Genomic DNA, 15,415 nt, shown 5'->3' with positions numbered 1-15,415 from the left:
TATACAGTTGACTATACCATCTCTGTGTTTTCTTGCTATTTAAGAAAAAATATAGAACCTGGACATTTAAAACATTATCAATGCAATAATCACCACAGACTCACTGATCTTTTAAAATTTTGTTAAAAATTGCCAAAGTCATGATGAATACAATTATTGCAGCTACATCATTTGAAAAAGTAATATAAATTATGCTGCTAAAGACAAAAAACATCGAAACGCATAAACATCATAACGTATAACACAGCAGTAACTCATAACTATTAATATGAAAAATTAAATTTAAAAAGTTATGTTAGAGAACTCGGAAATTTTTCACTTTAGCAAAACATTCTATTTATATATCTCCAACTTCTATGATACAGTATACCATAAAATACTTTTAAAAGGTACAACATTCAAATGCTCCATTTACACAAATAATATTGCCAGTACTAATAAAAGTGATGCCCTTAAACATGAACTGCTCTGCTAATTATGATTTTAAAAATGTTTTACTTCATTTTACATTTTAGCTAGCAGTTAGCATTACATATTAATCAGTTCTGTGTTGACAAATAGGATCCTAGTCAAAATACTGTTTCTGAAAAGTAATGTACATTATATTGCTTGAAACTAATAACCATATAAAAGTGGTAATCATTTATCTAAACACTGATTATGAAAGACAACTGGCATATATTCAGGCAGGGTGTTGAGTTCATGACGGTTTATTTACAATAAGAGTATTTTTACTGAAGCTAACTTGATATATAGGTTTCTATGTCAATTACTACAGTCTCTTAAAATTATAAAAATATTATATAAAATACCACAGGCTTTAGAGGATATAACTTCATGTGGTTCTGATACTAGCAGCTGAAAAGTGTTTATAATTTAAAAATAAATAAACTATAGAGGTAAACCAGTTACAAAACAGCAGGGGACTGCAATAGTCACAAGAGTGAAAAGAACTGCTTAATTACACAATAGCTAACAAAACGGTGAAGCAGTTGGATCAAAAGTTTTAAAAACCTCTTTCAGAGATTTGTCATCTGTTGCTCTACGAGGATCATCATCTGGGGTGGGGCTCACCTGACCCGGCTGCTTTGACTGTCTTGGATCGCTGTACTGGGGTCTAATTAAGCCTGTCAATGCCTGAATCGGAAGACTGTGCACTGCTGGGACCTGAACGGTACCGGAACTCCCAAGAATATCTGCCTGTGGGTCAGCTGGCCCATCAACAGTGACGTCCACGTTTGGAGCGATTTTCTGTGGTAGGACTGCTTCTCCAGGAGGAGGCTCGTTTTTATCACTACTTTTTAAACCACCACTTTTTTTCTGGTTCTCTGCATTTTCTGTTGCTAGCTCTGATGTAGATGATGAACTATGCTCCCTAGGGTCATACAAACTAATACCACTAAGAACTGAACCTGGAGTTCCCAGGGGAAGGCCAGCTGAAGATGAGAGTTTAGGGGCATATGGAGGCAAAGCCCCGGGACCAGAATTGCTAGATACTGCCCCTAAGGGCTGTGATGAACCAGAGTTTGATCTGGCTAAATGAGGGGCACCCTTTGATGTATGTGAATCCTTCATAACTGCTTGATGAGACTCTGTATTATGCAGTCTGTGAAGTCTAGGATCAAAATTTTTTTGCAGCCTAGGATCTCCTAATTTACTTCCTGAACTATGTAAGTCTCCAAATTGTTCTAGGTAGCCTTCTCTGTTTGCTGTGTTAATTTTGGCCTTGGATGCTAGTTTTGCATCAGTGGCCACTGTGCTTTGACGAAGATCACTTTTTGTGTTCCATAACCTACTGAGCCTCTGATCAGCTATAAGAGGGGGCAGAGGTAAATTGATTGAAGATACTGGGTCAGGTTTAGGTAAAGGGACTGGAAGTAAGTCTTCTGGAGCCCACACGATGTGTTTTGCAAAGTTGGGTTTGGTTAGGGTAATATCCATTTTAATGTGACTAAACTGTCTCAGTTGTGACCTTGGATCCTGGAGCATTATACCAGGGGAAGAATCCAAAGGTATTAGGAAAGCTTTTTCTCTCAGTTCTCTTTCTGTATCTTCATCGTCATCGTCTCCTCTTTTGTGTTTGACATTAGGGCCAGCATTTCCATGATGTAAATCAAACTTTGCTCCACCAACAGAAGAACCTACATGACCACTTCCATTCCCTCTTAATTTCCTGGGATCCCATGCAAGTCTAAGATCCAGCGGGGTAGACTCAGAAGATTTTCTAACGTCTTGCCTTGAGATAGTCCTAAGTCTAGGGTCAACAACTTGGCTTCCTTTATTTTTCTCTTTAGCAAGTCTTGGATCAGTAGGAGTGCTGAGTTCTGTGGAAGGTTGTTGTTGACTCCTTAAAGTTTCTGTTTGCTTCTGCAATGTTTTCAGTATTGACTTGACACTGCTTCCTTCTTCCTCTTCACTACTGGAATACCAGTTAACGGTATCATCTAAATGCAGACAAAAACTATGGTAAAGAATGAAGCATTCATATTTGGCCTTAATTAAGATGAAAAAAACACATATACTATTTCTGAAATAAGTGTAGTCTAACTTCAAGAAAACGCATCATAGAAATGACAGAGTTTCAACACTGAAACAAGATAAGATGTGGTATAACAATTAATAATTCAGTCACTATACTTTATAAAGAAAGAAGTATGATATTAGAACATGTGTAATGTTCTTCTAGTCAGAGAACAGTCTGAACCTTTCATTCCAACTGGCCAAAGGGAGCTCAGAAATGTGTGGTAAGACAGAGCTGGGGGAGAAGGGAAAACACTCTTGAAAAGGAATACCAAAATGTTTTGGCTCTCTTTGATTCAAGCAATCCCTTAAACTTCATAGCTCTGGATTTATCAGGATAACAAGGGAGAGCGATAAGAAAAAATATCTGGAAAGAAAACAAAACACTAACAATGATGGTTAAGGAAGCAAAGGGAACTGAGCAAGTGTGGGCTCAGGTGGGGACTTTTCACTCATACTATATTTTTAGATGTTTGACCTGTGTGAATATATTAATTATTCAAACATTAAATTAAAAACAACAAAGAAAACTAACAGCCTAAAATTTATATACTTTAACTTTACGAGAACACTTTGGGCCTTACTCTTAAAGCCTATGTAACCCTAGTGTATTAGGCACAATGTTAAGACACTTAACCATCAGAGGTCTTCTCTCTCGTAGAGAAGGGAATAAAAACTGATGCTTCAGGAGGGCGAGTCTCCTTCCTCTCCATTAAAACACACATAGGTTATCTCTGAATTGGCCATATATATATGTGTGTGTGTGTATATATATATATATGTATATATACATATATACATATATATATACACATACAGGAACATATGTACACACACATATTCATACATATCCTAGAATATCTTGGATCAATAGAATAGCATATATATTCTCACTTTTACCTCATCTCACTGCTCACTAATGTGTTTCCACAGCAGCGAACTTTAGTGTTACACACTTAGTTTGAACAGAACAGTGCTGACAAAACAAGCACTCGGTAAAGCAATTATACTCCAATAAAGATGTTAAAAAAAACAACAACATAGAACAGATCCTTCCCTCACAGCCCTCAGAAGGAATCCACCCTGCCAACACCTAGATCTCAGACTTCTGGCCCCCAGAACTGTGAGACAATAAATATCTGTTGTTTAAGCCAAAACAAAAACAAAAACAACAACAAAAAACACAAGCACTCGTATTTAGGGTGGGGATGTGGCTTAAAATAGTATATATCAATATTATATCACAATGGCAAAAAGTTTTACTCATATCTCAGTGTCTGAAAAAACTACTTCTAGACACTGGATCTCTTTTTTTTTTTTCTTTGACTTCCAGGAAGTCTAGAGCTAGACTTGTGATTCACTTTCAGCTGTTGTAGTTATTTTAAATATTTCTATATAGGAGTTTCACTCCTCATAGAATTTGGTACTTGATCCAGATAGGTAAGACAATCCAAATCTGATCCAAATAGGTAAGATGCTATTTTATTTTCCCTTTCATATCAATATATTTTATAAGCAGTCTTAAATTCTTTCTGGAATAAGAATGAATATAGAGCAGAAAGAAAGTAGAACAGTAGAGAAAGGTCAGTGGAAAGCAGATATTAGATAGAAAATGATAGTTAAGAGATTTGTATCAGCATTTTATCAAAGGACAAATAAAATTTATAAAGGCAATAAAATTTCTAACAATGAACAAAAACACAAAAAACCTAGCTGTTTAAGAAGTTTTCTGTATTCCGAGAAAACAAGCCTCATAAAACATTACCAATTTTATAGTATTATAGTATAAAAATTTATATCATGTAGAAAAGTTTTAATTTTCTTATTTATGAAAACATAAAGCTTTGTTACACTTTAAAGAAAGATTACCATTAAAATGGTTGTGTATTAAAATTAGTACCTAAAAGAGTACACATAAATTTTACAGGAAATTAACTTATTAGAAATTCCTCATTTCCCTGTCATGCTAAATAAATGGAGTTAATAACACCTTTTTTGAAAACATAACAAACAATGTTTATATAATAGCTTGTAGCTACCTAGTGTTATCTAGTTTTACATAGTTATTCATAAATTTCATGGGGTTTTTTTGGGGTTTTTTTTGGCTGCACCTCGAGGTATGCGAAACTCCCCAGACCAGGGAGCAAACCCGTCTCCCCTGCAGTGGAAGTGCGGAGTCTTAACCACTGGACTGCCAGGGAAGCCCTAAATTTCATGTTTAAGAGTGGCCAAACACATCAGTTTTGTAATTCATAAGAAGAACTGGGTGACTTAAAGTTCTCTGCCCTTAACTGAGTTAACTAATTGCTGTATACTTATCAATATCAAAAATACTAAGGGAAACTTAATGTCCCCAAGTAGTCTTTTACATTAAAAATAATATTCCTTAATAACATAGCAGAACCTGAAGTATACAGCCTCTGCCCATGAATATCTAATAATCAAATAACTTTGAGCTTGAGTTACAAGTTAAAATTCCTGAACTGGAAGGTATCTTGTTCCTGTTCTATTTCTTTTCTTTAAAAAAAAAGAAAAGAAAAAAGGCTTCATAGCAAGTCTGCTTGCCCAGGCCTCACACTCCAGCTTCAGATCTCTTTATTGCTTCAAATCAAACCCTTTGCAATTAACTACTAATTCATCAATGGCACTTGAAACTACAATCAATCCCAAGAAGATAGGAGCTATGAGATAAATTGGAAATAGAATAGATAGTTCCCAGGAACTCATTTTTCAAATTTTAACTTATTCAAGACCATTTCAGGAACTGAGTGATCCAAATAGGTAAGATGCTCTCATACCACCTGACACACCTTCTTCCTTGCTTGGTGCCCTCTGAGGTTGGGTGCTGCCTGGCTCTTCATCTTCTTGGTATTTCTGAGTAAGTCTAACAAAAAGAGCTCTCTGCACTGCAGGGAGGAGACCTGGTGCAGGCAGGGGGCCATGGCCTGTCACATTACTGCTGCTGTCCGACCCACTCCCACGGGTAGGTGAGTCTTGAACGATAGGAGGCTGATGCTGGGCAAATTCACCATGCCACGTCCCATCTACATACATAACACGGAAAGAGACACTGATTTAGCATAAAACTCCACTAGACAAGTACCACTGTGAGTTGTAAGAAATTGAGTTACAATAATATCACATTTGATTATCAGATTATTATGTGATTGTAAGCACTTTTTAAGGTTATCTAAAGGTCTATTGTTACAAATATTTGGTTAAATTTAAATCATATTTTAATGTTTCAATTTCATCACATTTTACGTTGCTTTATTTAAAACATGCATTCTTTTCATGCTTTTAAAGAAAAATAGGACTCCAGATATTTTAAATTAGAAATGAGTTATTTCAAAAGGTAAGCTTACCACCAGAGTTATTGGGAGGCTGAAAATTATGTACAGCATGCTGTGAATAGTAATTATCATAAAACTCAGCTGGGTTTTGTAAGGACTCATAATTAGTACTGAGCTGCATTTCACCAGGACTTTGCAGGTGTGATGAACCTGGAGAACAGTGATTCTCTCTAGGTACTTTCATCATGTGTTCTGGAAAGCCAGGGCAATGGTAAGCGCCACTCATATTTGGTGGTGTCAAAGGTGTATCCGGTTGAACAAGTACTCCCGCTTGACTGTGAGGGCCTACAATTCCAGGTGGACCAGGCGGCAAAGGTGGGCTCTGCGGCATTGGTAGACCAGGAGGTCCTGCGCATGGATGATGTCCAGGGGAGCCTGGGTGCATCACAGGACTATTGTGTCCCTGAGACATATTAAGTCCGGGACCTGGACTTGACCCCGAACTATACATATGTTGAGTATGTGGGCTGCTTTCCTGAAATTGTGGTCCTGGTGGTGAGGCACTGTTATAAAATGCTGGTGGCCTGTAGACAAAAGAATAATATTTCTTAGTTCAAAGAAAAGAGGCAAACAAGAATGTTACATTTCTAAATAGATATTGGTTAAATGTTTTACGGTACCAGAAGAGAAAACTATATTTTTAAGAAGCAATTTATTCCATATTATCTATAAGCAGAAATACCAACATATGTATCTTGCCTTCATTTTAGCCCACAGTTTTCTTAATTGCTGCTTACTATTATCCGTTCTAAAACTTAATATTGATGTTTTGAAAAATATAGAAAAATACAAAGATAAATAAGATTCATCTCTAATCCTATCACCCAGAGATAAAATTTTTGATTGGTTCTCTTCTAATCCTTTTTCTAGGCGCACACAGACCTTTTTATAACAAAATTAGAATTATACTTTATAAACGTACCGCTTGTATTACAATTTCTAATTGGTTATTGCTTGCATATAAAAAGATTTTAGTTTTTGAATGTTGCTCTTCTTTCTGGGCATCTTACTAATTTAATTACAGTTGGCCCTCCATATCAGCAGGTTCTGCATCCACAGATTCAACCAACTGCAGACCGAAAATATTCAGAAGAAAAAAATTGCAAAAAGTTCCGAAAGCAAAACTTGATTTGCTGTACTCCAGCAACTATTTACATAGTATCTACAGTGTATTTACAACTATTTACATAACATTTGCATTGTATTAGGTATTATAGATAATCCAGAGATTATTTAAAGTATACGGGAGTATGTATGAAGGTTATATGCAAATACTTCACCATTTTAATATAAAGGACTTGAGCATCTGTGGATTTTGGTATCCATGGAGTTCCTGGAACCAATCCTCCTCAGACACCCAGGAACAACTGTACAACTTCTAATAGTTTTGTCAGTGATTCCTTTGGGTTCACTAAGGGAAAATGCCCAAATAATGAGTCTGCCCCACCATTTCTAATCATATCTATTAACATATCTATTATATCTTTCTCTTTTTGCATTGACTAGGATCTAATCTATAATATTTAGCCAAGCAGTGGACAGACTTGTCTTCTTCTTGACTTTCATAGAAATACTTTTAATGGCTCACATTAACTGTGATATTTGCTACAGATTTCTTATTCCTCAATTGCTGAGATCTCATTGCTTCCCTGAGTCTTCAGGATTAAAAGAATAATCAACAATGGGACTTAGAGCCCAGGTGCACAGACCCTGGAGGATGTGAAGCAAGACTGGAAAATGCAAACCTGGACGCAGCCTTATCCAGAGGTTTTCCTCTAATAGCCCAAGGAACGACTTCTCTAAAAGAATGAATACGCTGGAGACATATTACCCACTATTTGAAGATGTTATCAATGACAGTGCTGCCTCGTAACAAGGTGGTAGGAACGCCAGTTCCATCCACTGCAGGTGGTAGGAACGCCAGTTCCATCCACCTGGCAGTGCCCTTCAGGACTAGTGTGTGGAGAGGTTTCTGAAGCTGTGTTAAGGATTCTGTACAGAAAAGCACTGATGGCAGGCAGCAGAGGGTGGGGCAAAAAGGAAGCGGGAAGAAGCAGTTGGGGTGCATGCCAGATATCTGCTACCTCTACCTAAGTTTAATTATATGATTGAGATGGAATACAAGTTAGTTTCTTTATAAGAATTTTTAGGGGGAAAATGCAGACATTTTTTGAAAAATTTAACTTACTTCTTCCCAATTTTATGTGCTAAATCCACAGTAGGTTTTACAACTATTTCAAAGAGAGATGGAATTTTCTTGAAATCATCAGAGAGATCTGTCTGAAAATCATCTTCGGGATCAGAAAAGGGAAAATGCTCTGGTGGGGTTGGCAGAAGCCCAACTCCTGGAGGCGGTTTGGGAAGAGGAGTTATGCCACGCTTTCTAAGTTCTTCTAACTCTCTTTCGTCTTCATTTGTAGCTTCTTCTTCAGTATTCAACACCTAAAAATAATTGGCAAGGATTACTATTTCAAAACAAGCTTTCTTCCTCACATTTAAAACTGTGAAGACTTGAGTAAACTAAACTAGTTTTGTTAATAGAAAAATACAGTATTAAAGTTGAAATAGATCAGAGATAGCTAACTAATTTTTTATAAAGAATATGAGGTTTAAAGAGGTAAGGGATATTTCTTAAAGTAAATTAGCTTTTGTAGAAATCAAATTTTGTGGTTACCAAGGTAGTGGGAGGAAGAACTGGATGAAGGTACTAAAAAGGTACAAACTTCAAGCTATAAGATAAATAAGTACTAGGGATGTAAAGTACAACATGGTAAATGTAATTAACAGTGCTGTATATTATATATAAAAGCCGTTAAGAGAGTAAATCCCAAGAGTTTTCATCACAAGGAAAAAAATCTTTTCTACTTCTTTAATTTTGTATCTATAGGAGATGATGGATGTTCACTAAACTCCCTGTGATCATCATTTCAAGATGTATGTAAGTCAGATCATTATGTTGTACACCTTGAATTTATACAGTGCTGCATGCCAATTATATCTCAATAAAACTGGAAAATAAATAAACTGCATTTGAACAGAAGTTCAACTGAGAGAAATAAAATTTATGAGGGACTGGTTGAAAAAATTAGGTTTTTTAATGGCAGAACAATGATAAGAACAAAAGATTCTGGTTTTTTTTAAGGTTAAGGCAATTATATTACTTACTATCATTAATAAGTAAAGGATACTATAATAGGTGCCACTATTGAGCATTTACTATTTACTAGGAGTGGTATGAAGTGTTTCATATACATCACATAATTTAATCTTTTAAGAACAAAAGATTCTTAATTCTTAGTCCAATATTCCTGCTTTTCTAGCACATTACATTAATAGAATAAAACATAAACTAACAAGTCCTTGATCTCTCAGCAGAGTTTTATAAACTATGACTTATAAAACATGATTCAAGTCAAATGAATCTGTAATCAAGGTGCAAAAATATTACTCACTTTGTCCAAAAGTTTCTTTGTTTCTTTAGTCAGATCATCATGTGAAAATTTACAGTTGTCTCCTTGGTAACATTTTGCTCCACTATGATAGAACTTGCATGGAAATTCATGTAAATAAAAATATTAAGGAATAGACCACGTAAAATCAAACTCTCATATTTTTAAACCAAAAAACATAACTGCTGAATCAATAAGACTTTATTACTATATATTGTACTAAATTTTCTATAATCACACAATTTATTTAATTTTTAATTTTAAGATTAAATATTTTAAATACATGGCAAAACATTCAAAAAATTTTAAGTCTCCTCTACTCTATTAAAACTAGAAAACATTTTTTTAAGAGCTTAACTTTTTATTTTAAAAAAACTTGACTGTACAAACTATATTACCTGTTATTTTTTTCTGTCAGTGATAGATGTTTATATCTTCTATCATAGCAGAGTTAGTAATGTAGGTAATTAACACAGACTTCCTTAGAAAGAGCTTTGGGTCAAGATTTCACAAATCATCTCCCAAATTACCATAATATAAATTATGCCAAAAATTCTGTGCAAAATCTAGATGCTTTCATCACTGATCAAAAGAGTCATGTTAAAGTTTCAATAGTTTGTTGAGAGTACCATGATACTGAAATGTTAAGTATAAATGTTAAGCTTGGATAATTAGCTAATTCCATTAATATTCTTTTTTCTCAATAACCATTTTTTTAATTGAAGTATAGTTAATTTACAATGTTGTGTAAGCTTCGGGTATACAGCAAAGTGATTCAGTTATACATATATATATCTATTCTTTTTCAAGAAAACAATTTTTTAAAGTAAAAATATTTATAATGGCTATAGCAAATATTATAGTGTAATTTAATTATGTAAACTCTGTTGCTTTACTCAATAAAATAAAATATAGAACAAATAAATTTTGTAGCAAGAGCTCATATCTATGAAGAAAATAAAGGGGTCTGATATGTCAAATATCCCAAAAATGAAAACTACAGGCTAATCTTACTTAAAATTTTGGAGACAAACTTCTAAAGAAAATATTAAATCTAGAAGTATAGTGAAAAATATACCATTTTCAGGTAGTGTATGTTCTGGAAATTTCTGGGTAGTCTTAGGAAATTTATTACTGTAATCATCACATAGATAAGGTTAAGAGAGAAAAATCATGTGATCACCTTAGCAGATACAAAAGGCAACTGATAAAATTCAAGATCTTTTTTTGATATTAAAAACTCTTAGTAAAATAAGGATATACATACTTAACTTGATTTTTTTAAAAAATCAGTCTTAAAACTATAGCCATAAGCCAAAGCAAAAGGGCATTATCTTTGAAACATATATTATGCTGCCACAATCACTATTATTTAACATTTTTCTGGAAGTATAGACAATACAGTTGAAACTGTCATGCCACAGATAGCATGACTATGGAGAAAAACATAAGAATAGATGGAAAGCTTTAAGAAACAGTTCAGTAAGGTATCTGGTTTCTAAAGAAGTACGTCAAATCTGAAAAAAAATTTTCTTTGCTTGAATAAGACGAATTTATCATAACATTTTGGTAAAGAAAAAAGGAGTATGTGCCCTAGTAAATATCAAATATAATATTACAGAGGGGAATGGTCAAAGAGCACAATGTGTAATAGTAGTATAGAAGCAGAATTATGCACAGAGGAAAATTTAGAATATGGTTAAGGTGACCTTTTAAATCTGTGAAGAGGGGACAATGAGCTAACCATTTGGAAAAAAATAAGGTCCTTACTGAAGGACAGTATATATATATATATATATATTTATTTTTTATTTTTTTAAAGGACCATATATAGTGAAATGCCATAGGGGTAGAGGTAGGAATACAACTGGAATGTATAGATTTCCAAAGGGAGAAGTAGGGAAGAATATATAGTGCTTATCATTAGGTGGTAAGATTTGAGAAGACTTTGATTTTATAATTTCCAACAATGACAATTTATTACTTATGAACCTAAGTAAATAATCATTTAGTCACAGAATAAATATGTTGCAAACTACTCCTTCAGGAAGCACGGTCTCTTGAAATACTTATAAGCTGAGTATATTAAATATAAAGTACATTTATTTCATAGATTTTTTTCCAAAGGGAAGTTATTTCATTTCCCTAAAGAAAACAACTCAGTTTGCCCTTTTGAAGTGCAAGGGCTGATTAGACCTGGTTTATATAACGTGCTATCTTAAATTTAAAACCAAACTAGGCTTTCCGGGTTGTACTTATGATTTTTAAAGCCTCAATGATGCTTGAAAACTGCAATATTTTGGTTAACATGTTTTTAATAAAGGATATTATGCATATAAATGCAGTTCTCGCCTTTGGTACAATATCCTTGTAAATAAAATTTGCAGATCTCTTTTCTCTTCTCCAACTCTGCATCATGATCAAATTTACATTGATCTCCCTGTTCACAAAAAAAGAAAAGAAGAAAGAGGAAAAAAAAAGAAACCACTGAATTGAATTTTCTCCGTGGGGTTTCATGGTAGAACTATGGTCATATCTCCAGTCTTTAAATAATGAGCTAATGATAATTCAAGCAGTCCTTAGAATTCTTGCCCAAGACAGTGGATGTGGCTGTGTGCAGAGAGCCAGCACAGGCAGCATGACCTCAGAGGATACTGCCTGGCCCCACCAGCACTCACCATTTCTAGCTGAGCTACTCTGGGGACTTATTTAACCTCCTCGTTTGGCCATGTTAAAAACAAGCATAATAACAGTAACTACAGTTCACTGTGTCACTGTAAAGATTAAAACATTTAATGTTAGTAATCTACTTCGAACAGTACTTGCCATACAGTCAGCATCATGTGTTTGTTAAATAAGATCTCAAGTTATATTACTGCCCCAGAATATAATTAAATGAGTTCTGATATACAGTATTCAACACAAGATACATTTTGAAGAACCAGTTTTATTACAACTATATGAGAAATGAAAAAACTAACCACCCCCTAAAATGACTTTAAATTTTAAAGATGATTTCAGAAGTTAAAATGATTTATGATACCCCTATAAATTTACCTTAATACATCTCCCTTCCAGAAAGTATTTACAGATTTGTTTTCCTTTATGTTCCACTGTGTGCTGATTAATAAATTCCTGAGTCATAACCTTCCATTTTTTCCCTGGTTTACTATACTGCAAGAAAAAAAATTATTTAAATAAAATGTATGAAGTAGTAAAAAGGTATTAAAATTTAAGTCAAATGAATCTAGAAAGCAGTATACATTGATTATTAAAAGTAGTGAAGACTGGACATTCTGATGCTATTCATTTACTTGGAGAGAGATATGCTTCTAGAAAAGTGCTTATTGCTATACTAGTAGTTGCAAAGAACCCTATTTCTAATTCAATGAGGACACACAACTACGTTTTTCAAAATAAAATTATGAAAATCTTGAAAATTAGCAATAATACTTTGGCAAAGGTACAATAAAATATTTACTCTCATGTACTGTTGATAGAAGACGTAAAATATTCATATTGTTTGACACAAAATTTGTACTTTTCAGGATTATTCTGAAGGAATTATCAGGAAGGCACACAAAGATTTATTCACAAAAATAACTACTGCAGAATTATTTACAAGTAAAACAAACAAACAAAACAAAATCTAGAAATACTGTACCCATCCAAAACTAGGAGACAAGTCAAACACATTATGATACATTTAGGTGGTAGAATATTATGCTGTCATTAAAAAATCATGGGATGGACAGACAATTTGGGGACATAAGAAAATGTTCACAATACCTTACCAAGTGAAAATGTGACCCCAGTTTATAATAATAAAGACAAAGAAAAAGACTAAAAGAATACACCCCTACCTTTAACAGTGTATGTCTCTAGATGTACCTCTAAAAAATTATAGATTGCTTGCGTGTGTGGTTATTTTGTACTTTCTATAGGAAAAAAATGGAGGATGTATTATCTTTAACTTTAAATTTAAAAAATTAAGAAAAACTAGTATGTGGTAGAAAATCTCACAGCCCTACTTATTTTTCTTAGTTCTTCTCCTCAGTCCCCTATTCAACTTTTGCTACAAGTATAAGAGGGTTGAGTAGCAAGAGAGTATGATGCTTAGCCAAGCTAAGGACTTCCACTCATGAGCGCTATAAAACACCACTGTTTTTCAGGCTCTTAGCATGCATAGTGCCTTGAACATCGAGGAGCTTAATAACTATTGACATTTGCTCTTCTGATTTGTTATCAGTTTTCCCTTTTCCCTCAATTTGTTAGAAGATGGGGAACAAAGCACAATCTACTGAAAACAGGAAACTGCCTCACAGCAAACACTTAAGGAAATAGATGGCTAAACTTAAATCTGATCCTCAGCACTCCCAACTGATGAAATATATATTTTACTAGAAGAATTCTGAAAAAAAGTATAAGAATACCAGGAAAATAGATAATCTTTGCGGTTCTTTTAAAAATATATATATATACCCAAATTGCCCAAGGAAAACGCAAAGAAACTGCTTATACTCTACTCTGATAGGATCATTTAAAATGTCTTAAATCTATGCAAATTTTACTTACAAACATTTTCTATTTCTAGGCTCACTTAGAACAAGTAGATATAAATGACCAGTTCACATATGCCTTCTGTACAAGGAATTGTGGCTGTAATAAAATAGGCAGCCAAAGAGAGTGCACTGTGCAAAGTCAATGAGCCAACTTGAGGAATATAACTCTGAAATTAAAAAGTAAAAATATTAGGTAATCACCCTCCCCCCCCAAAAAAACGCTGAAAAATGTACCAAGTTGTACCTATGTTTCATTAATAACTCACTCTTTCTGTCTATGTTACTTTCTAATGATACCCCTCGTTGTCTTAACGGAGGATCGTGGGGGGCTGTTTTTTTTTCAGTTTAGCTCTGTTTAAACGAGTAGTAAGTATTGCAGTACCCATAACTATGGGAAAACTGACTATAATCAAGGTATTCTAGAAAATCTAAAGCAACTTAAACAAAATTTCAGGATAAAATAAAGTGCCTAGAAGATCTGATCTTTTAAGCTTGAGCCTACAGAAGAACCACAAATGTCCTCTATCCTTTTTTTAAATTTTTAATTTAATTTTTATTTTATATAGGAGTATAGTTGATCCACAATGTTGTGTTGTCCTCTATCCTTAAGATCTTTTATGAACTATAAGAGCTGGAAGAACGACAGAAGTAATCTAGTTCATCACCCTCATTGGACAAATATGAAAACTGAAGATTAGTGAAGTTAGTGACTTGCCAAAGGTTACGTTTCATGTTAGTAGAATCAGATAGAACTCTTTGCACTATATCACACTGTTTCAAAGAAAACACAATTTAAGAAAGAGGGAGAAGGAACTCCCTGGTGGTCCAGGGTTAGGACTCTGCACTTCTACTGCAGGGGGCATGGGTTTGATCCCTGGTCAGGGAACTAGGATCCCGCAAGCTGTGCAGTGTGGCCAGAAAAAAAAAAAAAAGAAAGAAAGAAAGAGGGAGAGAAGGAAAAGACAGAGAAAGGGAGGGAAAAACCAAACTATCCACTTGGTGATTTTAAAATTTACTTACTCTAGAGGATGTATTATATTGGTATAGGGAACAAGAGCATAAAAGATTTTTTAAATATACTAAAAGGAGGAGGAAATTAAGGATCTACTGGGAAAAGAATATGTATTTATAAAAAAATTCAATAGTTACTATAAAGACTAAAAAATTTTAGGAGTTATATGGCCAAAAGAATGAATAAGGCTTTAAAATCCATCAAAAGTTTGCATGTTCTGTGACTATACTTGAGTTTTCAAGAAAATTAGTGTGGACATGCAGGTATTCCTAAATTTATCTGGCCTTTGGAGGATCTTAATACTCCTTGAAAAGGCAAAGGTAAAAATGGATCTACGTTGGCCACTCCAAGTATGTTCACTCTACCCTGGATGGGCCTCCGCCAAAGCACTCCTGAACATGAGCTGCTTCCTTGGACTCTGACACGCTCCTGCTTGTTTCTGGAACCGTAAGAAGAAATCTCTCATGAGAGCCAATAAACTGACATAGTGTTGATAACATATTTTAATCTTGATAAAGA

General features: G+C 34.2%; 1 protein-coding gene across 3 annotated transcripts in view; it reads right to left on the bottom strand.

Moving 5' to 3' along the window:
* Positions 1 to 332: 332 nt before the first annotated feature.
* ZC3H6 (zinc finger CCCH-type containing 6) overlaps positions 333 to 15,415 on the bottom strand; it is a 51,331-nt gene continuing 36,248 nt past the window's right edge. For 2 of the 3 annotated variants that reach the window (XM_059942886.1, XM_059942887.1), the window contains exons 6-12: positions 12,380 to 12,496; positions 11,651 to 11,762; positions 9,326 to 9,435; positions 8,062 to 8,315; positions 5,886 to 6,397; positions 5,331 to 5,564; positions 333 to 2,444 (exon numbers count right to left, since the gene is read on the bottom strand). In XM_059942886.1, coding sequence (XP_059798869.1) covers positions 973 to 2,444; positions 5,331 to 5,564; positions 5,886 to 6,397; positions 8,062 to 8,315; positions 9,326 to 9,435; positions 11,651 to 11,762; positions 12,380 to 12,496 — 2,811 coding nt within the window. In that variant the 3' untranslated portion in view covers positions 333 to 972. The remainder of the gene's footprint in view (positions 2,445 to 5,330; positions 5,565 to 5,885; positions 6,398 to 8,061; positions 8,316 to 9,325; positions 9,436 to 11,650; positions 11,763 to 12,379; positions 12,497 to 15,415) is intronic. The other variant, XM_059942888.1, reaches the window with a different exon arrangement.

This window comes from Balaenoptera ricei, chromosome 13, assembly GCF_028023285.1.
Source record: "Balaenoptera ricei isolate mBalRic1 chromosome 13, mBalRic1.hap2, whole genome shotgun sequence".
Classification (NCBI taxonomy): Eukaryota; Metazoa; Chordata; class Mammalia; order Artiodactyla; family Balaenopteridae; genus Balaenoptera; species Balaenoptera ricei.
Note: the sequence above shows the minus strand (reverse complement) of the source record. Positions and strands in the feature narration are given on the sequence as shown.